Raw genomic sequence first — 24272 nt, forward strand, 5'->3', positions numbered from 1 at the left:
GGGCCTGGATAACATCCCAGGTTGCTTGATTATCAGTAGCAAATAATGCCCATTTAACCTCTTTAATCTAAGCTTCCCCAATAGTTACATTCCTGGAGTCTGGTAAACAGCCATTACAATTCCATTGCACAAGGGTGGCTCAACCACAGACCCAAGTAACTATAAATCCATTAGCCTCAACAGCCTCATCTTTAAAGATATGAAACTTTTTATCTCAGACCTCAGCAATGTGGATATCGAAAATCTCTTAACCCTGGGCTCCCGTAATTTAGCTTTGGCAAATAAAAGTCCTGCCTACTGAATTTCATTATTTTTTAATCCTGTTACCTCATTAAGTTATTTGAAAAATTCACTGAAGCAGTTAATATTGGTTACACAGTGTATTCCACATATCTGAACCTGAACAAGGCCTTTGACTCTATTCCCCGTACAAGCATTATTGGCAGTTTTATAAATCTGAATATAAATCTTTATGTTATGTGGTGGATAAGCAACTGATTGCCTGACAGAACCCATGTGGTCAGAATCATAGGTGCCTCTTCTCAAACCAGAAAACTTACCTGGGCCTTCTCCTAGTTGTTATTTATTTATTTGTTTGTTTGTTTGCCTTAACTAGGAAAGACTGATTGGGCACAGCCCATTTTCAGGGGAGGCCCAAGATGAATAGCTCCAGAAGATACCTTTAGGATACTGATGGCAAAACTAAATGTTTTACAAAGGTACATTAGATATATAGTTCTTAAGACATCTAAATACAAACAAGTTGTTATATAGTGACATTGTGAAAAGATAAAACAGGTCTTTCTTCTGTGGTGACATTATACATGATATTTAATTCCAGGTATAAAACATTTAATATGTAAACAATTCATAAGCAATATATATATATATGACAAGCAGACTTTCGATATGTCTTATAAGATATGGATAAGGACAGTTGCAGTACAAATGTTAGGAATAAATTAAATTGAGGTAGGGAGTATGAAGACAATAGTCACTAAATCTTAAAGATGGAGGGAACCACTGTATAGCTGATTAGTCAAGGATAGTAAGGCACATGCTGACATAAAATCTGGATATAAGAGAGGCGTGGAGAGTATTTGAAGGAGATGGATAAAGTGGGAAGGTCAGAAAGAAATTGAAATGTAAAGATAGGATTAAGATAAGGCAATTGAGAAGGAGGAGTTGTAGAAAGGCATATTGTAAAGAAGAGGATAAGGGTTATAAAGTACCATGTTCAATCATAGCCTCAACTCAGGCTTTGTGCCCACTGAAGGTCGCACAGTGATGGTTATCCTACTCCATAAAGGGGGAGCCACCACGGACCCCGGGAACTACCGCCCCATTAGCCTGACAAGCCTGGTCTGCAAGGCTATGGAATGTATCATTATGGAACTTATAAACAATGACACTGGTAATCTCCAAACTCTGGACCCCACCCAGTTCAGGTTTTTAAAAGGCAGCTCATGTCTCCTAAACCTAATAGACTTCTTTGAAGCAGTCAACAAAGCCATAGATGAGGGTAAGGTGGTTCACACAGCCTATCTAGATATCACCAAGGCTTTCAACACCATCCCACACTCTGGAATTATAGATAAACTCACTAAACTAGGTATAAATTCCTATGTCACAAGATAGGTTGCCAACTGGCTTACTGACAGAACCCACACTGTGAAAGTAGCAAACTCCAAATCCGACTTCAGACCAATGACAAGTGGAGTACCACAGAGTTCAGTCCTGGCTCCTCTCCTATTTGGTATCTACTTCTCAGAAGTACAGGCTAACACAGAAGGTTTTTGGCTAATGAAGTTTGCAGATAACTGCAAACTAGGAGCCATAATCAAAACTCCTAACGATGTGGACATCTTATAAAAGGGCCTCACTAAGACAGATGCCTGGTGTCAAAGCCATGGCCTCAAGCTCAATGCCAAAAAGTGCATTGTCATCCCTTTTGGTAAAAACTCTGTACCCAGGAACTACCACATAGGTGGTAATCTACTTAAAACCGAAATTGTGAAAAGAGACCTTGGGACACAGGTGGAGAGTAATCTCTCCTTTCATAATCACATCACCACAGTAGTCAGGAAATCCTTCTACGTGGCACACCTCATCACAAAAGGATTCTCATTCAGGAAAAAAGAGGTCATTGTTCCCCTCTACTCGTCACTCATTAGACCCATTATAGAGTACAATGCCCCTTTTGGTTTGTACCTCACAAGACAGCTGCAACAACTAGAAAGGCCACAGAAATACCTCACAAAGAGGATTACTGGCCTCAAACTGATGCCCTACGCAGACTGTCTCAAAAAACTCCAGCTTTACTCCGTCGCATATCGCCTACTCAGAGGCGATCTCTGCCTAACATACAAAGCTATCTCAAACACAGAGCTGTTGGACATGTTCCACTTAAAGAAATCCCAGTCCCTCCAAGCTACATGCTCTAGGGATGTAAACCTTGTCACCACAATAAACAGTATATGCTGGAGGGATAGATTCCTGTCCCAGAGACTTCCCATACTCTGAAACAAACTACCAATCTATACCAAACAAAGCTCCTCATTAGCACTCTTCAAGAAAAATCTTGATGATTGGATGGGAGATAGGAAATTCACCCCGGGGATCACTTCTGTGACTCTGCTCGACAGGGGCACAGGAAAATAATTTTCTTGGGTGGCGAAAGCCAGGGTACCTTTTTGGCTAGGCTTATATAGGCAAAAGGGCCAATAGCCTAGTACCTACCTATGAACCTATGAACCTATAAGCTGACAAAGGTCTAGGTAAGGAGCATGTGCACAACCATGTGTGGTTTAGGTGTTGATTTAGTAAGAACATGAAGGTGGAAAGTTTCATGATCTATTTAGGTATGTTGAGATAGTTTTCCAGAGTTTAGATATATAATGAGAATATAGTGAGACTCCTGCTGAGTTATTAGACTTTGTTGTGATTATTAAGAGCTTAGTGGTTGAGAGAAGGTCTCTACCTGGAGAGTAGTGCTGCAGGGTATGTTTTAGAGCTGGACATTTTTATGATGCATGTATAAAGTTGCGTGCATTAGTATGTTCTAAGTATGTTATATAGTTGTGTAGCTCAAGTCAGTTTAGTTATTTCATGGCTCTGTAGTGATGAGTCCTATATGTAAGGCTGGCCTCAGATTTGGTTATTTTAATGTAACTTGCAGAGAGCTTAACTGTAAGTGCAGTATTTAGGTTTGTATAAATAGGTAAGGCATATAGCAGGAATGGAAGAAGGTAAATAAATGCTAGTGTCTGTCTTGCATTGTCTGTAAGGTAGTGTTTGGTTCTATAGAAGGATATTGTTGTCAATTAGGACACCCAGAAGTTTTGTTTGGGTTACATTTTTAGTTTTATGTTGTTGTTGAGGTTATTTGGAAAGATTGTCATGTACTTCTCAGACCTTCAGGCCAATACTTCTGCATATAGTTATCTGAGTTTGCAGATGACTGCTATTTGGATGTTGTTATTCAATCTTTCACTGACTCATCTCACACATAGGTAAGTCCATGTTAGCAACTGATACAAGGATGATAGTCTCATATTAAATATAAAAAAATGTATTATGGCTAATTTTGGTAAACAAAACATTTTGCAATAACATGTGGGTGACACACCCCTCCAATCAGACATAATCATAAGGGATCAAAGCATTTTTTTGACAATTCCTTAGTATTTGAAGATCAGGTCTATGCACTAGTTCAGATAGCTTTCTGTTTGGCTCATCTGATTTCCAAAGGCATGTCCTGTAGACCCAAAGAAGTCTTAATTCCCCATTATACTCATATCTCATCAGAGCCATTACTGAATATAATGCCCCTTTTGACAAGTATTTGTCTAAACAAGTAACTTAACTTGTGAGACTGGCCTCAAAAATGTTCGTCATCTGGACAGACTGGCAGCTGACTTATTGCACTCAGTTTCTTACAGACTTCTCTGCGGGGATCTGTGACTAGCATTACAGATGTCTGTGTTGGAATCTGTGACTAGTCTTATAGACTTCTCTGTGGGGATCTGTGACTAGCCTTACAGACTTCTCTTTGGAGTTCTGTGACTAGCATTATAGACTTCTCTGCGGGGATCTGTGACTAGTTTTATAGACTACTCTGTGTGGACCTGTAACTAGCCTTTTGAGACACAAACAAATCTGACCTCTGAACTCTTATACCTTCACAGAACAAATAGTTCCTGACATACCTACTTAAAGGAACCAACTCATCATGAACAGATAAATAAGACGCAATGACACTGATGTGATAGATTGATATCCTAACATTTCCCCTACTTCTGCAACAGACTTCCACTATATGTCAGGCAGAGTAACACTTCTAACACCTTCAAGGTAAACCTAAATAACTGGATGGGCAGCCTGCAATTCTCAATCTATCTTGTATTGCCCTCTTTGTTAATGGAAGGAGCTTTTATATGGATTCCTGGCTAGACTTGTAATGGTCTGCACACTGAATGCATTACCTATTAACCTGTATATCTATAATATCATACTATGGAAAATACCCATTTAGTATGTTAATATGTATGGAAAATGTAAGCACACTGACCTGAAGTTTAAATATGCATTAGACTGAGTGAGTGAAATATAACAAGTATAAACCAGTTAGCAAACAAGAGATTGAATAGTTTGCCTAAACAAATTATTCTGTGGTAGGTATGAGTCCTAAAAGCAGTTAGTGCCCTCTTCTCAGAGGCAAGATGATGCCAGCAATAGAGAATCCAAGGAAAGTTTATTGCAACTAATGGACAAGCGATTTTGCATTGTGCATTTTGTTATGGCACTAACTGCATGTAGAGCTCATACTTTTCATCAGTCGTTTCCATTCTCATCATTAGTGCGAGGGTTTGTTGGGATGGGCCATTAAAGAGGTAGCCATTATGGGCGGTTTGGGTTTTTCCTTAAGCCACACTACCTGTAGTCATCCAGTGAGAGCCTGTGGGTGGGGTATGCAGTGGATAACAATGCTGTACCTCCATTCACTTCTACTAGAGCCTAACTGCTCCATCTACGTACAGGAGATATAATATTGTGGTTTCCCCCTTAACTACAACAAGGAAATCCAGCCACTGTGCATTCACTCCTTTGTGCATATACTCTTCTATCTCAGGGATGGGCACATCCAAACTTTCCTGCTTGCCTTGTTATACATGAGTCACTAGTCAAACTCAGGTCACCTGGGCAGTAGTTACGGCTCTATCCATCTATGTCATGAATGAAGGCTAATCTGGTTTGAAAATTATTACCACACTTTAGGTAGACTTTGTTTACAAAAGAAAAGTCATCATTCTGTACAATGAGATAAAAACACTGAAAATCTATCATTTTATACCAACAAGCACCCAGAGCTGTAAAGTGAGCAGTGTGCATCCATCCATCCATCCACAACCCCTTTTCCCCATTTTATTCACATGGGGTGGGGTGTCACTTCAACAGTGACCATCATCTAGACCCAATTTTTACACTGCCAGATGGCTAGCCTTCTTGCAGTGACCTAAAGAAAAAACTGCATGGAGAGGGAAATGAGAAACAACACAAAGCATAGTAACTGTCCTTGGTCTGAAAATGTATCACTTCTACAAAGAAAGAATGTATTTATAAATGTAAACTTTTCACGTGTTCTTGCAGACTAAGAGAAAATAAATAACATAACTGTAATTTTATGCCAGAGCCATAGCTAAGTCATTTGGGCCCTGTATGGTTCTTCAGACTTGTCCCTCCTCAACTCACAAAAGAGAAAAAAGGTCTCTCAAAAAAGAGGACTACAAAAATAAAAACATAAAAAACTCGAGCTGCTCATTGCAAGTCTAACAAGTAGCTTTCTACACTTAATAGCACATAGAGTGAGTAGTTTAGTGAGCGCTTTAGCCATGACCCATACATGTAGTTAGTTCCATGGAGCTCCATATCTCCTTTAGACCGAGGATATATAATTTTGATATGCGCTGCTTTTTATCCATCATGTAATAAGCATGATGCATTTTCTTGTTTTCTTGTCCAGTTGATTCAGTGCTGCTTCAATCACACCAAAAGGTATAAGTTATAACATGAAGGCAATTTAATTTATAGCTTAGACCTTATTCCTAGTTGTCAACCAGTTTTCAATATTAGCTTTAGTCTTCTAAAGTATTTCTTGCTAATCTTTGTTTTCATTTTTTCTTGTTTTATTCCTGACCCCTCATCTATTCCAGAAAATGTATACACTCCCTTTTGTTACAATTCCTTTATATAACATTCCTTTCCCAGGCTGATATTTTTGGTTTTATAATTTCCTGTTATAAATGTTGCTTTTGTATACTTCTCAATACCAATTGTCATTCTTATATCACCTGAGAAAGTTTTAAGTATTTCTAGTTGTGTTTTCAAACCCTCATATGTTGAACTGTGCAGTTGTAAATCATCCACAAAAAGTAGACGACATATTTTGATATGGTTTCTGGTAGTTCAGCTGTAACCTTAGCATAGTCTAGGGCAGGGGCGGCCCGTGTTATTGGACTGCCGGACTGCAGCCCCCCCCAGCTGTAAAAAATTAAAAAAGAAAGAAAATAAAGATAAAAAAGAAAAAGAAAAAATTGCGGACTTTCGCGCATGCACACTAGTCCGAACTGCTGCTGAGACAGTCTGGAGCATGCGCAGACTGTCTCAGCAGCAGTCCGGATTAGGAAACACTTAACAACAGACATCCCAGAAGTCTATGCAGTTGTAACTGCATAGACTGTCACAGGAAATGGAGCCAACTCGGACTGCAATGTCGGCAGGCAGACTGGACTGGAGTCTCATTGGGGAAATCTCGCGTGGTGGCAGACTGGAGTCTTGTCGGGGAAATCTCGCATGGTGGATGCACGTGAAGGGATCATGAGGTCGCGGGGATGGATTTAATGGCGTGAAGGGATCGTGGGCATGGATTGAAGCACCAGGTAAGGGGTGTGTGTGTGTGTGTGTGTGTGTGTGTGTGTGTGTGTGTGTGTGTGTGTGTGTGTGTGTGTGTGTGTGTGTGTGTGTGTGTGTGTGTGTGTGTGTGTGTGTGTGTGTGTGTGTGTGTGTGTGTGTGTGTGTGTGAAAATGCCCCAGTTGCTATATACTGGTGGCTAGAACAAACTCATGGTGGTGCGGTAAGGAATACTTCAGTCTTGAACCTTGTATGCACATGTTAAGGACCTGAATTCCTTACCCACCACCATTTGTAAAAAAAATTGCAGATTTTTGCCTCATATTTGATCTGATCTGTTCCTCATAATATCTGTGGTTTCTAAATGCTGCAATGCTTGATATTTGATGGTACAGTGGTAGCATTGTTGTCTCACAGCTGCAGGTTCTCAGGTTTGATTCTTGGCTGGGATGCCTTCTGTGTGGGGTCTGCATCTTCTCTGTGTGTTTGCAGATTTTTGCCTCATATTTGATCTGATCTGTTCCTCATAATATCTGTGGTTTCTAAATGTTGCAATGCTTGATATTTGATGGTGCAGTGGTAGCATTGTTGTCTCACAGCTGCAGGTTCGATTCTTGGCTGGTGTGCCCTCTGTGTGGGGTCTGCATCTTCTCCCTGTGTTTGTGTGTTTGCAGATTTTTGCCTCATATTTAATCTGATCTGGTCCTCATAATATCTGTGGTTTCTAAATGCTGCAATGCTTGATATTTGATGGTGCAGTGATAGCATTGTTGTCTCACAGCTGTAGATTTTCAGGTTTGATGCTTGGCTGGGGTGCCTTCTGTGTGGGGTCTGCATCTTCTCCCTATGTTTGTGTGGATTTGCTTTTGTGTCCTCCCATATTACAAAGACATGCCTGCATTATTTCTTCCTGGGCCTCTGCTGAAAATTGCTTTTTTATTCCAAGTCAGATTGTCCTCATTAACAAATGTTGAATAAAATTGACAGGCATTTGAATTTCAAACTTCAGGTTTCTGAATGTTTAATTCCTTACATATTTGATGGTGCAGTGGTAGCACTGTTGCCTCACAGCTATAGGTTTTCTGGTTTGATTCTTGGCTGAGGTGCCTTCTGTGTGGAGTCTGCATCTTATCCCTCTGTTTGTGTGGATTTTTTCTAGTGTCCTGCCATTTTACAAAGACATGTGTCTGCAGTATTTCTCCCTGGGCCTCTGTTGAAAATTGTTTTTGTTCCGTCAGAAGTAAAATTGACTGGCATTTGAATTTCAGACTTCATATTCTTCAGAAAATACACAGTAACACAACCTTTTATTCTAGCAATTTTCTAAGTTTATAAGATGAATATTTGAAATTTGTCCTTATTTTTTGGGACTGTATTACCCCATTATTGGCTTTGTCTAGGTTTTTTGTGCTAAGGTTGACAGCTATGGCAATAATTGAATTCACTGAATATGTTTGAGGGCTGTATTCCCTCATTACTGGGTTTGTGCGGGTGTTTTGTGCTAACAGGTTGACAGCTATGGTGAGAACTGAATTCATTAAATGATAGCCATTTAAGTTTCAGACTTCCTCTCTTTCACAAAGCAACTGATTTAGCGTAGTGGTATGTTGCTCTGACTGTTTTGTACAGGGACCTTGGCAGTAAAATGTATGGTGGTAAGACATCATTTTATTCTAGCAACTTTCCAATATTATACAAGCAATGTTTAATGTGTCCCTGGTTTTTGGGCTTTTGACACCCCCCCCCCCATAAATTTGGCTTTTTCCAGATTTCTTGTGCTGCGAAGTTGAGATGCAATTGAGTATTGAGTAGATTTTACAAGGAGCTGAGAGCTGCAGGGGAAGAGAAGTTTAGTGCTGCTTATGCTAAGTCAGCTTGCATTGTTAATAGCACAACAGGTTGTGTACTTGCTTTTGATGCAGAAGGTTGTTGGTTCTACTCCCACAAGGGGTGGATGCTGCCGTACTGTAACAGTTAAGATACTAACTATGAGCCTGTTATCAGTTTGCCATCCATTTCCTATTGCAATATTACTAGCTTATCATACTTCTTCAGAGATTGTGCATATTTACTGATAATGGTAGACTGTAGAATTGTGCATATTTACTGATAATGGTGGACTGTAGAAGTTTGAGTAGACTTTTATGATGGAATTGTTCTGAACTGGGCAGTTTTGTCATTATGGGTGCATGCATTTTGTTTCATTGTTTACTGGAAAGATGTTCCGAATTGGGCAGTTCTGTCATTATTGGTGCATGTGTTTTGTTTCATAGTTTACTGGAAAAATGTTCAAAACAATAGGAAGGTGTATCAAAGAGCACATGTATGTTTCATATGCAAGGGGCCTATGATTTGAAAACAACCCAGAATTAATCTTTATCTGCCACTGGTAAAATGTATGTTCTTTGAATGTGGGTTTCAATGCTGTTTCAATTAAGTGAGTTTCAAGGGTAGAGAAGTTTTAATGCTAGGTTTGTTTAGCATATGTGTTAGTGTTTGTGCTGTAAAATGCAAGATAAAACTTTCAAATGAAGTCCAAATCATCATAGAAGTAAATCAGTATGCACATTAGTGTTTATGGTAAATGGAGTGAAATAGCCAAGTAATGGATCATTGGAATGGCTGCAGGGGGAGGCTCCATTCGACCATGATTTTGTGAGGGGGAAGTGCGGCAAACTTAAAGGCAGTCCCAGCTGAAATATACCTCCCAACTGTCCAGATTTTCAAAGAATGAATAGATTTTTGCTTCCTATTTTTGGTTTGTTCCTCATAAAAATTGTGGTTTTCTGGCAAATCATTTAGGAATTAAGTCACTAAATAATGACACACTGAGTTTCAGACTTCATAACCTTCAGAAAAATGCATGCTAAAGTAAGACCTGTTGTTCTATCAACTGTCTCAGTTTATACAAGAGCAATTTTTAGTACTGTTTATATGTTCCCCCAATATATTTGGCCTTGTCCAGATTTATTGCATTAACAGGTTGAGAGGTACATGCAAATAAATTGCTTTATAGAATTAGGCATAGCCAAACCTCTCAACTGTCCCTGATTTTGGCTCAAAATGTTGCTCTTCCCCCTAATAATCCCTCCGCAAAATAGCAATTTTGGAAGAAAACATGGAGGGTTTACAATTAAGAAATGACTGTAATAATCAGAGTTATAGATTACTTTTATTTCAGAAATGCATGTCGATTCTTTTATTTTGTCAGCTGTTCAAGTTAGCAGTACTAATATTAAAGTGTCCCTTCTTTGACAGGTTCCCAGCTGTATTGTGTGGCTATTTTATATTTTTACATCACATCTTTGGTCCATTTTTCATAAAATTGTGTTTTTTTTTGGCAAATTAGTGACAAATCAGTAAAGACTGAAGTTAGAAAATAAATGACAGATATTTGAGTTTCAGATTTCATACCCTTCAGAAAATTCATACTAATGCAAGACCTATTCTATTATCTTTCTAAGTTTATAAGAGCAATATTTAAAATTTGTCCTTATTTTTGGGCCTTTGTCCCACTTCTTTGTATGGCTTTGTCCAGATTTCTTGCTCTGAGGTTGAGAGGTATGACAAATGTGTCAGGGCCATCACAGTCAGCCAGAGACATTTCAAATTGTGACATACTTGTTGCACCCCACTCCCCCATGTAGTGACTCTGGATGTGTCGAAGCAAGGCAAGGAGTAGTTATGCAGTGTAAATGTGCAGCGTATCCTCCCATCCAAGGTAGACACAAGTACTAGAGTGGCTTTTCATCTGTCCTTGATTTTTGCAGAATGGTCTGGTTTCTGTCTTATTTTTTGTACTGTTGATTTATGCTTATTACTCAAAGTGCCTGTTGCTTTGTGTTTAAGTAGCAATACTTTAATGACCGTCAGGTAAGCTTGGCTGAGTTCGTAAGATGCAAGTAAGCTTTAATAAGCATACTGTTAAAGAATCACCAACATTGAAAGCCTTTCTGTTGTTGCCATGTAGAGAATACTTAACTAGATAATGTATAAGCCTTGGGTATTGAAATGCATATGACAGTATTTGTAATAAAGGACAGGATTACATTATTTTAAGAAGCTCATTACACTTGGAGACTTCCAGTCATCTCTGCAGGCTTTACCCATAAACTAAACAGAATGCCAATCGTGTGGTCCATAACCTGTACAGTAATCCTTTTAAGCAATGTATCTTGAGCTTATTTCTTGTTTGCTTTTCATTTTTTACTTTGATCATGTTTTCCACATGAAACAAGTAGATGTCAGGCAGCAGGTCTTTTTTTGGATAAGACACATTTTTACAAGTGGGGGCATCAGAGATTTCTACTTTCAGCATGTTACTTGGTACTTTAATAAAGCTGAATATAAATTATAATTAGAACTGCAGTGCAAGAAGTGGTTTTAGTTGAGTGCTGCTTGTTTTTCTTATACTTGATTTTGACTGGCATTCCATTAATGTATTTAAAAAGTAATTTATTTTTTCATGCCTCACAACCTTTTTGTTTCCATCTAGATATTAAGTAAGCTGTCATGCAGCCAATGCACTGAAATATTTTTATTCTTCTACACTTCATTTTGTCTTGATTGGACTCTCATAATGATGGTTTGGCACCCAGGGCAGTGTATTTAGTTAGTTTTTGTGGTTTTTAGCATAGCTGCTCCCCTTTCTAGTTGGCCACACCCCTTCCCATTGACCCCACCCATTTAGCTGTCTCCTGCAGCCCCCCTTTGATTTGAAGTCACCAGCCGCCACTGGTCTAGGGTAAGACAAAATTGCAGAGGTGACAAAGGATCACCTTGGAATATCATCCCTTGCATTTTTATCCCTGGGATAGTAATTTGTCCTTGGTCATAACTTAGCTGTAAAGTACTTTGCCACTGTTTCATAGTCAGAACAATGAAATTGATTAATGTAGGGTATATTTCATACATCTGTAATCATTCCATAGCAAACGGGTGTGAGATGCTGTTTTTTTTTTGGGTGGGGGGTTTGTAATCTATTCATGCCGTGTTTAGATTCTTCACATTTTTCACAGCTTTCTGTTATGGCTTTTTTTAAATATAGATGATCTTTTGTTCAATATTATTTTCTTTCATTACTCTCTCTGCATCAATTCTACTATATAATTCATATATTTTTTTCTAGAAGGCAAGTTATTGGTTTATGGTTCTTAGAATGACTTGCAGGTTAACTCTTTATGAGTGTGATTTTTTTTACTGTTGTTAAGCAGGCTGGTGTCTGTTCAAGATGTGTACATAACTAATGTTAAATCAGGGCAATATCTAAAGATATTAATACCTTTAGCCAATCATTCAGTAATGCATCTAGACCCAGGTTTTCTTTTTTTCCCTTTGGGAGTTTTTCTTAATTTTGTTTCAATTTCTTTGCATGCTTCTTCCTCCCACTTCATATCCTCTATATTAAGAGTTTATTTTAACTCTTTTATCCATTCACTGTATTTGGTATGTTCAATAGGTTCTTCATAAATGCTTCTCCAAAATGTACACACCTACTTTTTTGGTGGTGTTTCTGTTGTTTTTGCTTCATTTCTCAGTTTTCTGTAAAAAGCTTTTTGGAGTAATCAATGAATTGCCTGTTTTGTACTTGTCCTACCTTTATACGTACATGCATACTTTCTAGATTTTTCTGTTTGTGATAATATTTTTAGCTTATTATTCAAAATAGTGTATGATAAATCCTGGTCTCCCAGACGTTTTATACCAACAAGGTTTAATATCTAGTTACCACATCTATCTTTCTAAACATTTTTGATGACGTGCTCCCATTTCTGTATTCTTCTAACACTGATGCTTCGTGTCTTAGTTGCTTTATAGTTTTCATTGTTTGATGGTGGCATTCATCTTGTTCCAATCCTTTCTTTCACTACTCTATGTTTTGTGGTAAATTTTCATCTGCTATCATTTTAGATAGACAGTAGTATATCCTGTTTTTTACTGTTACAATCACATGAATTTGCCTTAATAGCCCCAATTACTGTCTCGATTATTTTGTCCCTTTTTTATAATTTTGGGTCTTATTCACTTTCTGTAATCTGTTTCTTTCATCTGTCTTAATATGTCTGTCCATAATTTTTAAATCAAACTGGTCCTCTGTTAGATCATTTTATTCTGAACTAAGAGCCTTCCTTGCTGTGCCATTCTAATTAGACTTTCATGCAAGCCTCCCACCGAAGGTTCCAGAACACTGCCCTGTGGCATAACTTCTTCAGATGCATTCTGCATTATTTGCTGCCCCTCTATTTAGGATCTGTTTGGCATACCATGTTGTAATATCTCTTGTGTCAGAGTTTTCAATGTTTCCTGCTCTTTCCTTTGTTGTGAGCTATAAATGGAAATTCGTGAGAGTGCTCTACAGAAGATTCTAAAACATTACCCTGTGGTGTATCTTCTTCAGATATAGCCTATTTCATATGCTGCTTCTCACTCTGGAAACTCATTGGCCCATCATGTGATATTGCCAGAGTTTCCACACTGAATCTTTCACTTCACAGATGGTCTATCAGTTCAGTTTCTATTTGTGCCTCACTAAACTTCTTTTTTAATTACAGTCCATCTTTGGGATCTTATTTATTAATTAGGAAACTTACTATATCCAGGAGTCTTTTTCTGTTTTGCTTTTAAAAAAAAAACTTTATTGATGCAATTTTCATATTGATTAATTTGGCTTTTTTCTCTGCATAAATATTGTACCATATCAGATTTCTTTTTTTTTTTCCTAAGTCCATGTTTCTTTATATAACTTCCAATAACATTTTTGTTTGTTCTTTACTGTGTCTCACTTTCTGTGTTGCTTCCTTTTCCAGGTGGCCCAGTTTTCTTCATCTTGGTAATACTTTGTGCTAATCATTTGCATAAAGAATTGTAAATTATTGTCTGCAACTTTTAACAGATTTTTCTTGTGCAAGTATTTTTCTTTCATGTAAATTCCTTCTTACTCTTGCTATATATCATCTGTGTAGATTTCTTTTGCATAATAGTAACAATACAAATCTCTTATCTTCAACAGTCCACTATAATGGCTTTATGTCTCATGCTTTGCATATTTTTAAGTGTGTGTGTGTGTGTGTGTGTGTGTGTGTGTGTGTGTGTGTGTGTGTGTGTGTGTGCGTGTGTGTGTGTGTGTGTGTGTGTGTGTGTGTGTGTGTGTGTATTCTGGACTACTTACTTCTTCCCTCCACTGGAGAGCTGCCACCCTCTTCCTGAGCCTGGCCTAGCTCTCTACAGCAGATTCTATATTGCTTTTTTTCCATTTTTGGCACTAGTGTATACACCAGGAGTGGGCATTTTCTCTCATGAGACCTGTGCATCCAGTCTTTCTTTATTTTTTGACCAATCTTTCTCCATGATATATGCTATATGAAATACAGTCTGTATATCAATGTTGTATTGGTGAAATTTTGTAAAATCTGGGTCCACAACATGAAGGAAATCAGCAATACTTGAAGATGAATTCAGTTCCAGCAATACTTCTCTCCTTTTATTATTGATTTCATCTCTCCATTCAGACACTGGCGGGGGGTGGGGGTGGGGTCTCCAGATAGATATGTTATTTGTTGACAGTGGTTGCTGCTATCAAGGATTTCACTTTCTAAGACCAAAAATAACCTTCTATTTAGAATATGTCGAGTTCATAATGGCATGTGGTGCATTTCTTTGGATGGAGTTTAGAACAGTTTTGCCCCTACTAGAAAGAATTTCTGCACATTTTGTTTCTAAGTTACCAAGAATTCCTTTGCAAAGAATTCCTTTGTGAACTGTGAGTAGCATTGATTAATTAGTGGGAGGAGCTGAGAGACAGCATTGCTCTTTTATTTAGAAATATCTGTAGTTATCTAAAGTGTTTGTGTGGTTTGCAATGCTCTGAGTATCATTCATCTCTGCATTTAATTTTGATTTGAAGTTCTTTATTTAAGGTTTGATCACTTCTATTTTGTATCTTATTCTAGTATTACATTTGTTCTGTTTTAAATTTTCTGCTCTGTTGGAGTTTTTTAAGAGTTCCCCATCCACCTGCCCAATCCTTGTTGTGTTCTTAAATTTGGTGGCTTTTGAGTTTCCCACCCCTACTATAAATCTCATTTTGGACACTCTTCCCAGTCCCATCTCATCAGATTATTCTACTGAGTAGAGAGAGATCATTTGGGAAGGCCCAATTCCTTAGTTTATCAACCTTAAATTTTCGTGTTTCATTCCTTCCCACTTAACCAAAAAAATTGCACTTTATTCATCTGCTTTTACTGTAATTGTGTTTCTTTATACTTTATTACTTTATTTTGGTTTTGCTACCTGTTTTTAAAATTACTCAGTTGCATTTATTCTGCTATATTTATTACTGCTTGTTAGTAGCCTGATTAAATTGCAACTGTTATTCTAAGCCTTTTGGTTTAAACACTTGGGCATCAGACCAGTTGTTTTACATTAAGAAGGTTGTGGTCCTCATTCTTGTGGCAGGACAGCTAACTTACATCCTTCCAAGTTAGGAGTTGCTGATCGAAGGCTTAGTGTCTGATATTCTAAAAGTATATTAGTTCTGGTTTAAGCACTTGGGCTTCAGGCCAGTTATTTTACATTAAAAAGGTTTGTGGTCTGCACTCTTGTGGAAGGAGAGTGTAGATTCTGCCCTTCTGAGCTGGGAATTTCTGGTTAAAGGCTTATTGTCGCTTTGTTTGTATAACTTGAGCACTAATCCAGGCCATCTTTTTTTGGAGAAGGTTCCCTTGCACCCTAGTGATAGGAGTGTGCATCTAGAACATGTCTGATTGACGACTGCTTGGACAGGGCTCAGTTTTTAGCTTTTTTATTGTTTAATTGATTCATTTGTTTAAATCACTTTGCTTGTTTGCTACTGTTATATTTAAAAAAAAGTTCTAGCTTATTTTCCTGCCTTTCCTGTTACTAGAGTGGTCCAGATACAGATTTGCTGTATTCAGGACTGTATTGTAGATTCTGAGTTTCCCAGACATTTCTGTGTTAGAGAGAAGCATCTCAGCTTATCAATGGGAGTGGTAAGGACTACGTAGCCTATCTACCACAAGAGGAGTGGTTTCTAGCTCTCTTTCAACTTTCTGCTTTAAAAGCCCGTTTGCATGGGTTTGCACACAGTGCAGTGCAATTAAGCTAGGGTAAAGTATTACCGGTGCCAGAAAGTCTGCTCTTCAATTTTTCCCTTAGAGCTTGTTAGTTATCGTCTCTCACTTGCATTTAACTAGCTTATTCACCTAGCACTTCATCTGGCTTCTTGTAGCAATTATTGTAGCACACATAAGTGCTAACAGCACTAAACATCCTATAAGAAAACAGCTTGAGTACTTATTAATAATGGCCATCCCTCCTGGAATGTCTAAAGGTCAGGTCCCTGTGCTTTCTCCTATTAACCTGGTGAACTTGGGCATTCTGAGGCAGTGTGGCAACTGCCTCATGTACACAGACAACCCTCTCCTCTTACCTCCCAACACTCAGACTTGTGAGAGATGCACTTATATATCAAACTGGAAGACATGCACTCTCCAGCCAAGACCGGAATAGCTGTTCGAGAGGAGAAGATAACACCTGCACCACACTACATGGAACACATAGCCCTCCAGAACACCCACCATCACAGCTCTCACATAAAAACACAAATCACAGACCCACCTTCATGGAGGCGCTCAATAGAAATCTACCCAAACAGCAGAGACCTCCAAATCAGAAATGCAGTCAACCACCACAACACAGCACAAATCACAAGACACATAGCTCACCTACACAGTGTGCCCCTCAACATAAGCCCCTAAGGCATAACAGGTTGCCCAATACACTAATCATAAGTGACTCACTAGTGAGGCACACTGATGTCCCACTCACTAGGTTGAATAAGGAGATGGTAACAGTCAGCTGTATGTTGGGTGCCAGGATCAGACACATAACACACTTACTCAGGTCATTCCACAAGTACAAGTATGACTCTGTCATTGTCCATGTGGGTGTGAAAGACCTGACACCCACCTCCCTGGGTTACATGAAAAGAGACATGGAGGAGCTCTCAGATTATGTGGCCCAGGCAGATATGACCCTAGCCCTGAGCAGCATCTTACCATTGCCCAGAATGATACCGCAGTACAAGCAGAAAATGATTGACTTCAACAATTGGCTAAGTTTCTGGTGTCATTCTAAGGGGATCCACTATCTGTCTGCTTGGGATGACATGATTGACAGACCTCAATGCTTTGCCAGAGAGGGCCTGCATCTGTCAATCCTAGGTTTCCGGATACTGGCTAAGGTTCTTGCAACCTCTATTGTGCCTTTTTTAGGCGATGTTCCAAAGGCCAAATTACCACCGTAACAGCTATTAATAAATGCACTCCTCAAAATGGAGAACATCGACTTGTGCTGTAACAGAGACCTAGTTTAAAGCAGCAGAAAGCATCCCTACACTACCAGGCTATAACTCATTCCACACCTTTCAGCCCCAGAACATGAACCGAAGCTCCAAAGACAGTGGTGTCTCCATATTCATAAAGGATATGCACACCTCCAGACTAGTAGCCCAGCATAACTCATCTGAGATACTTCAGGTACAGCTAACATTGGGTAAGATGGAGGACCAGGTCATAGCCTGCTATAGGTCCCCAACCATGTCCCAAGACACTCACTCCACATTCCTAAGCACCCTGGAAACTATTAGGATCCAACTCAATACTCTCATACTGGGTGACTTCAACTACCCCTCCATCAACTGAGAAAACTACTCATGCACCAATACACTTGCCCAATGCTTCCTGGACTTCATTAATTCCAATGTGCTGGACCAGCTCATTCTTACCCCCACTAGAAGAAGCAACATCCTTGTCCTGGTTATTACTAACATCGGCAACCATTGCTCAACATCAATAGTCAATTCCTCCCTGGTTAGATCCAACCACAAACTAAATACCATGGAAATCCACATCTCACCCACACCACCAGCAAAGGTAACCACCATGAAAAACTTCTCCAAAAATAACTTTGGGCTCCTAAAACCAAAGGTGGCTAACTTCACAGCACCCATGCAAATGAAAAATAGGTGCATGACTACAGAATCATACACCAATACACTGTACGAACATGTAAATAAATGCATGGTACTAGCCATACCCAACAGAAACAAGATGCTCTCCTCCAAAAAAGGAAGCTGATTTGCTACATACATATACATATCTATCTATCTATATCTATACATATACATATATATATATATATATATATATATATATACACACACACACACACACACACACACACACACACACACACACACACACACACATGCACATGGACTGGGTAAGATACAATGACAGTTACAGAGAGACAGGATTTGGGAATGATAAAGAAATTAGAGAGAGAGGCCATTTTTCACTAGACTGGAGTTTTGAAGCACTTCTCATTTGTATGTGTTCAAAATGTGCAGGTTTCATAGGGTTTATTCAAAAGTGCTTACTTTATACTTTTTTTTTCTCTGTCATTATCACAATGCATTCTTGACTGTCCTGTACACAGTACATTGCATTATACTATCTCAACTTTTTTTAAACGTCTCCAAAAATGTTACTGGTTTCTTCTTTTTATGTCAATGAAATAAGGTACTTTATACATTGTGCAGAATAATAAGATTAGCTGAATAAAACACAGTATTGTCAGCACATATCACAATAAATTGTATATTTTGTGTTTGTGTTTTCTAGGCAGATTTACTGTTGTTGTCCAGCAGTGAGCCATATAGTCTGATATACATAGAAACTGCTGAGCTTGATGGGTAAGTAGTCTGTAGTCATCCTGTTGTCACTGTAAAAGTTTTGACCTGGGTAATCTGGCAGATTATAAGAGGCTATGAGATAGGTTCATAGGTAGGTACTAGGCTATCTGCCCGAGGGCATTTATAAGCCTAGCCAGAGTGTGTCGGCTTTCACCGCACCATTGATTAATTAACTGAGCCTCTGTCAAGCAGAGCCAATGAAGTGATCCCAGGGGTGTATTTTCTGTTACTCATCCACTCATCAAGGCTTCTCTTGAAGAGTGTTAGTGAGGGGCTCTGCCTAATAAAGTTAGGAATTTTGTTCCAAAGCATGGGGAGTCTCTGTGACAGGAATCTATCCCTCCAGTATGTTCTATTTATTGTTGTGGTGAGGTTTAGCTCACTAGAGCACGTGGCTCACAGTGACTTGGATTTCTTTAAGTGGAGCATGTTCATCAATTCTGAGTTGGACATGGCTTTGTAAATCAAGCAGAGATCACCTCTGAGTAAGCGATAAGTCACTGAGTACAGCCGGAGTTTTTTCAGTAGAGCTGCATAGGACATATGTTTGAGGCCAGTAATCCTCTTGGTGAGGTGCTTTTGTGGTCTTTCCAGCTGTTGGAAGTGTCTTGTGAGGTACATCCCAAATGGGGCATTGTAATCTATGATGGGTCTGATGAGTGACGAGTAGAGGGCCACTATAACCTCTTTATTTCTAGATACAAACCCCTTAGTAATTAGATGGGCCACATAGAAGGATTTCCTAACTACTTTGGCAATATGATTGTCAAAGGAGAGATTACTATCTACCTGGGTCCCCAGATCTCTTATTACCTCTTCTGTGTTAAGGGGGCTGCCACCTATGTGGTAATTCGTGGGTGTTTTGTTTTTCCCAAATAGGATGACTATGCACTTTTTGGCATTTAGCTTGAGGCCATGACTTTGACACGAGGTGTCTGTCTCATTAAGGCCTTTTTTGAAGGATGTCAGTGTCAGTCGGAGAGTCAGTTATGGCTCCCAGTTTGCAGTCATCAGTGAACTTGGTTAGCCATAGTTCCCCTGTGTTTGCCTGTACTTCTGAGAAATATATGCCGAACAGTAGGGGTCCCAGAACCAAGCCTTGCGGGACACCACTTGTGACTGGTTTAGAGTCGGACCTGGAGCCCGCTATTCTTACAGTGTGATTTCTGTCTGTAAGCCAGTTGGCAACCCATCTTGTGATGTAGGGGTTTATGTTCAGGCTGGTGATTTTTTCTATAATACCGAGTGAGGAATCGTGTTGAATGCCTTGGCAAGATCAAGGTAGGCTGTGTGAACCACCTTTCCCCTCGTCTATGGCCTTGGTGACTGTCTCGAAGAAGTCAACCAGGTTTAGTAGGCATGATCTGCCCTTAACAAAGCCGAACTGGGTCGGGTCAAGTGCTTGGAGGTTCCCAATGTCTTTGTTAATGAGTTCCATGATGATGCGCTCCATAGCCTTCCAGACCAGGCTAGTCAGGCTTATGGGGTGATAGTTACCAGGGTCAGTTGTGGCCCCTCCTTTGTGGAGCAGAATAAACGTTGCTGTGCGCCATTCTATGGGCACGTAGCCTGTGGAGAGGCTGAGGTTGAACAGCATGTTTAGGTGGAGGGTTAGTTCATTCTGTAGTTCGTGCAAGATGCAGCCTGGGACACCATCTGGCCCCATTGATGCTGTGTGTTTGGCATTTGAAAGGGCTGTTTTCACCTGTGCTTCTGTGATTTCTGGGGCACTATACTTTTACGGTATTGTTGTGGGCCCTTTTGAAGGTGAGAGTGAGGTGAAGTTTGCCCTGAATCTATCTGCCAGGATGTTGGCAATATCAGTAGGTTCAGTATATTTTGTGCTATGTTGCACTAGCTCTGAGCATATCTGTGAGTTGCCACCTAGATTCTTAACATAGCTAAAGAAGGCTTTGTGGTTATCTTTTGAATCCTTGGCTATTTTTCTTTCGAAGTTAGCCTTGGATGATTTTATGAGGGACCTTTGTTTCTTACTGATACTGATCAGGGATGTCTTTCCTTCTTGGGATTTGCTTTTTTTCTGAACTAGTTTCCTCCTTTTGTTGTATAACCTGTTTATGGCAGGGGTCCACCAAACTGGTTTCCTTCACTTAGGGAAGTGAGTCTTGGTTTTGCTAGGGATGGCACAATCCATGCATCCTTGTAGGTGCTCATAGAGTGCAATTGTAAAGGATTCTGCATCTTGGGCAGTGTTATCCTTTAGCGTGGGGGCTGTGAAATTACCATGTCTGCCTTAAGTAAGGCGAAGTTTGCTTTAGAAAAGTTTTTCACTGTGGTTTCCTTGGTTGGGGGTGGTGGTGGGGTGTGGACATCCAGGGTGATTGGTTTATGGTCTAATCTAACCAGTGATGGGTTGACCTCCGGTACGGAACACCTGTCGCCCATGTTGGTGATGACCAGGTTCAATATGTTGTGGCCTCTGGTAGGGGAGTTTACCAGCTGATCCAGGGCATTTGAGTTGATAAATTCCAGGAAGCGCTGAGCCTGGGAGTTTGTACTCAAGTAGTTTTCCCAGTTAATGGTAGGGTAATTGAAATTGCCCAATATTAGGGTGTTCAGTAGGACCTTCATGTTTTCCAGTGTCTCCAGAAAGGCGGAGTGGTGGTCCTGGGTTATGGGGGGTGATCTGTAGCAGGCCCCAATTTGCATTGCAGATTTGCCCGATGTTAGCTGCACATGGATGATCTCAGAGGTATCATGCTGCACTACTAACCTGGAGGTGTGGGTATCCTTGATGAATATGGATACACCCCCTCCTTTTGTGTTTCAGTCCGTGTTCTGTGGCCGAAATGTGTGGTATGAGTTATAGCCCAGTAGTGCTGAAGTGCTCTCTGGAGCACTGAACCAGGTTTCAGTTACTGCACAGATGTCAACGTTCTCCATACTTAGGAGTGCTTCAAGCGCATGCATTTTGAGATTTAAACTCCTGGCGTTGAGTAGCATAACCCTCATTTTTTTACTTGTGCTGTTTACGGAGGTGGGTTTGAATTTTGAGTCTTGCCTAAAAAAAGGCACTATAGGGGCAGCAAGAGCCTTGACCAGTATTCAAAAGCCAAAGGGTGACAGGTGCAAGCCATCTCTTGCAAAGCAATGGCTTGTTGAGGATGTCATCCCAGGTTGACAGACACTGGATCCCCTTTGAATGACACCAGAAGCTTAGCCAATTGTTGAAATTGATCTAAATTGATCTGATTGAATTGAAAGATGTGAGCTTCTTTGTCTTACTAAGAACGAACTTCGTGACACAAAAACATTCAAAAAGAATTAAAAGGAAAACACCAGCAACTCTTGTATTATTTAGCGCTTTCATCTTCTTTAATATCAAGACTTCTTCAGAATGACATGTTTCATTAATGAACAATGTCCTTTAGCTTCTTTGTTTTGTCTTGCCTGCTGTGCAGTTTTGAACTGGTCACATAACCACACAGTGCTCTGGAAAAATGAGATATGCTAAAAAATATGTTTTTTATCTTCATTTTTGTCTAGGGTGAAAAAAATGCCATATACCTATTGCAATCATACTTTGTGAATTAGCCTACATTGTTAGAGAATATTCATCTGGAATTGTCAGTGCTCTGGTGTTTTCTCAGTGTGCTTGTGAAGAGTAACTTGCAGAATAAAAGACAACTTTCTACCCTGAAAGCAATTATATAAATGCAGCAAAGTGTAATCCAATACCTAGTGCAATAAACAGGACATACCGGAGGGATAGATTCCTGTCCCAGAGACTTCCCATACTCTGGAACAGGCTACCCATCTATGTCAAGCAAAAGTTCTTCATTAGCACTCTTCAAGTAAAATCTTGATGAGTGGATGGGAAATAGGTAATACACCTCGGGGATCACTTCTGTGTCTCTGCTTGACAGTGACACAGGAAAATAATTTTCTTGGGTGGCGTAAGCCAGGGAACCTTGATGGCTAGACTTACGTAGGCCCTTGGGCCGATAGCCTAGAACCTACCTATGAACCTATAAACCTATGAGACTGTTAGATGAAAGTTCACATACAAATACTGACTGGTAAGCAGGGCTAAATGTATATAATTATGAGAAGTCCATATGTCTTTGATTGCTTGAAAAATGGTACTATTCTGTTTACTATAGCAATAAAACTGTGCTTCAATATACCTATTCAACCAACCATACCTTTCTCCGCTGCAGGTCCTATTTATATCACAGGTCAGGTTTAAGACTTTAAAACAGGTAATTCTAGTGCTGTTTGTTTTGCAGATGTGCAGGAAGTGCACCAGAGTACAGTCTGAAGATGCCTTGAATGCCAGGAATAGATCACCCCTCAACAGCCTGTAGAGTATTGTTTTTAGTTAGTCCCATTAAGAATTGCCTCACCTACAGCTGTATTAATATGATTAAGCAGTCTTTATCATGGATATCAGGTAAAAAAATCTTAACACTGAATATGTGACATAACTCAATGTGGATCTGTGACGAGCATGGACTTTTAAACACTGAGAATGAGGAATGTTCTTCATAATGATTTATACTTGTGAGGTATATTGACCAGATGTCAGCTTGTAGATGGCACTGAACTGGGTATGCAACCCATAAAATAAAGAGCAGGTTAATAGTTTATAGGCTGCCATTAAGCCATTGCAGTTGTGATTAATAAGACCATTTGTAGGCTGTCAAAACTGTTCTTATTGTTCAAATGCAACAACAATCTATTAAGCTGCTACATTAATAACCACACTTTTACAAACCTGCTGTCATCTCATTAAGCAATGACAGCACAGAAAATGTATAAAAAGTGTATTTATTAATACAGTAGTAAAGACCTAATAACGTGTTGCTACCTTTTGAAAAAAAAAAACTTTGACTGTTTAGCTACTGGTTAGCTGCTTTAAATTCTGAAACTTGCAGTTTCTGGAACGACTGAATGAGTGAAAATAGTCAGTTATTATATACAAGCAGAGGGGATGCGGGGACTACAGAGTCCCATATTGGGACAGCAGGAAAGAGCATACCACCACCATCACCACCAACCCCCTCAGTGAAATGCCACTTTAAGAAATACCTGCAAAATTGAGTAATTCTTCTTCTCTAGCTTAGATGTATTTCTTACTTTTTTTTTTGTTTGTTTACTGTTGCCTGGTTTGGTTTGGAAATCCACAACTTGCATCTGCAATTCTCAGAATTACACTTGGGAGCTTTATAATCTTTCATTAAGCAATTCACATTCAGAATTGCTTATGTACAGCAAATGGGCACCAAATGGATCTGTTCCCTGGGACAACAAGCACACTTGCTACAGCTCTGGGTGGGGCTATTCTTAATAGGACTAACTAATAACAGTACTCTAACAAATAGCCATTTGTCATCATTATAAGCAAACATGTTATTTAGTTTGTTAGTCCATGCAACAACATACAGACAAATAGAATTTTGATGTACTATAACTGAAGAACACACAAAAAATATTTTTTTTCTTAGTGTATTGAAAGCTTTTCTTTATGTTACAGAGAAACCAATTTGAAGGTGAAACAAGCATTAACAGTTACAGGTGATATGGGAGAAGATATTAAACAACTGTCAGCTTTTGATGGTACGTATG

At 39.4% G+C, this 24272-nt stretch overlaps 1 protein-coding gene across 1 annotated transcript in view; it reads left to right on the forward strand.

The window, feature by feature from the left end:
- The window catches only part of LOC122814860 (phospholipid-transporting ATPase ID-like), a 2026011-nt gene that overhangs the window by 1182081 nt on the left and 819658 nt on the right, over window positions 1-24272 (forward strand). The window contains exons 8-9 of the mRNA XM_044087143.1: window positions 18613-18683; window positions 24181-24263. Coding sequence (XP_043943078.1) covers window positions 18613-18683; window positions 24181-24263 — 154 coding nt within the window. The remainder of the gene's footprint in view (window positions 1-18612; window positions 18684-24180; window positions 24264-24272) is intronic.

The sequence above is a fragment of the Protopterus annectens genome, chromosome 1.part1 (genome assembly GCF_019279795.1).
Source record: "Protopterus annectens isolate FY-2018-M chromosome 1.part1, PAN1.0, whole genome shotgun sequence".
Taxonomy (NCBI): Eukaryota; Metazoa; Chordata; order Ceratodontiformes; family Protopteridae; genus Protopterus; species Protopterus annectens.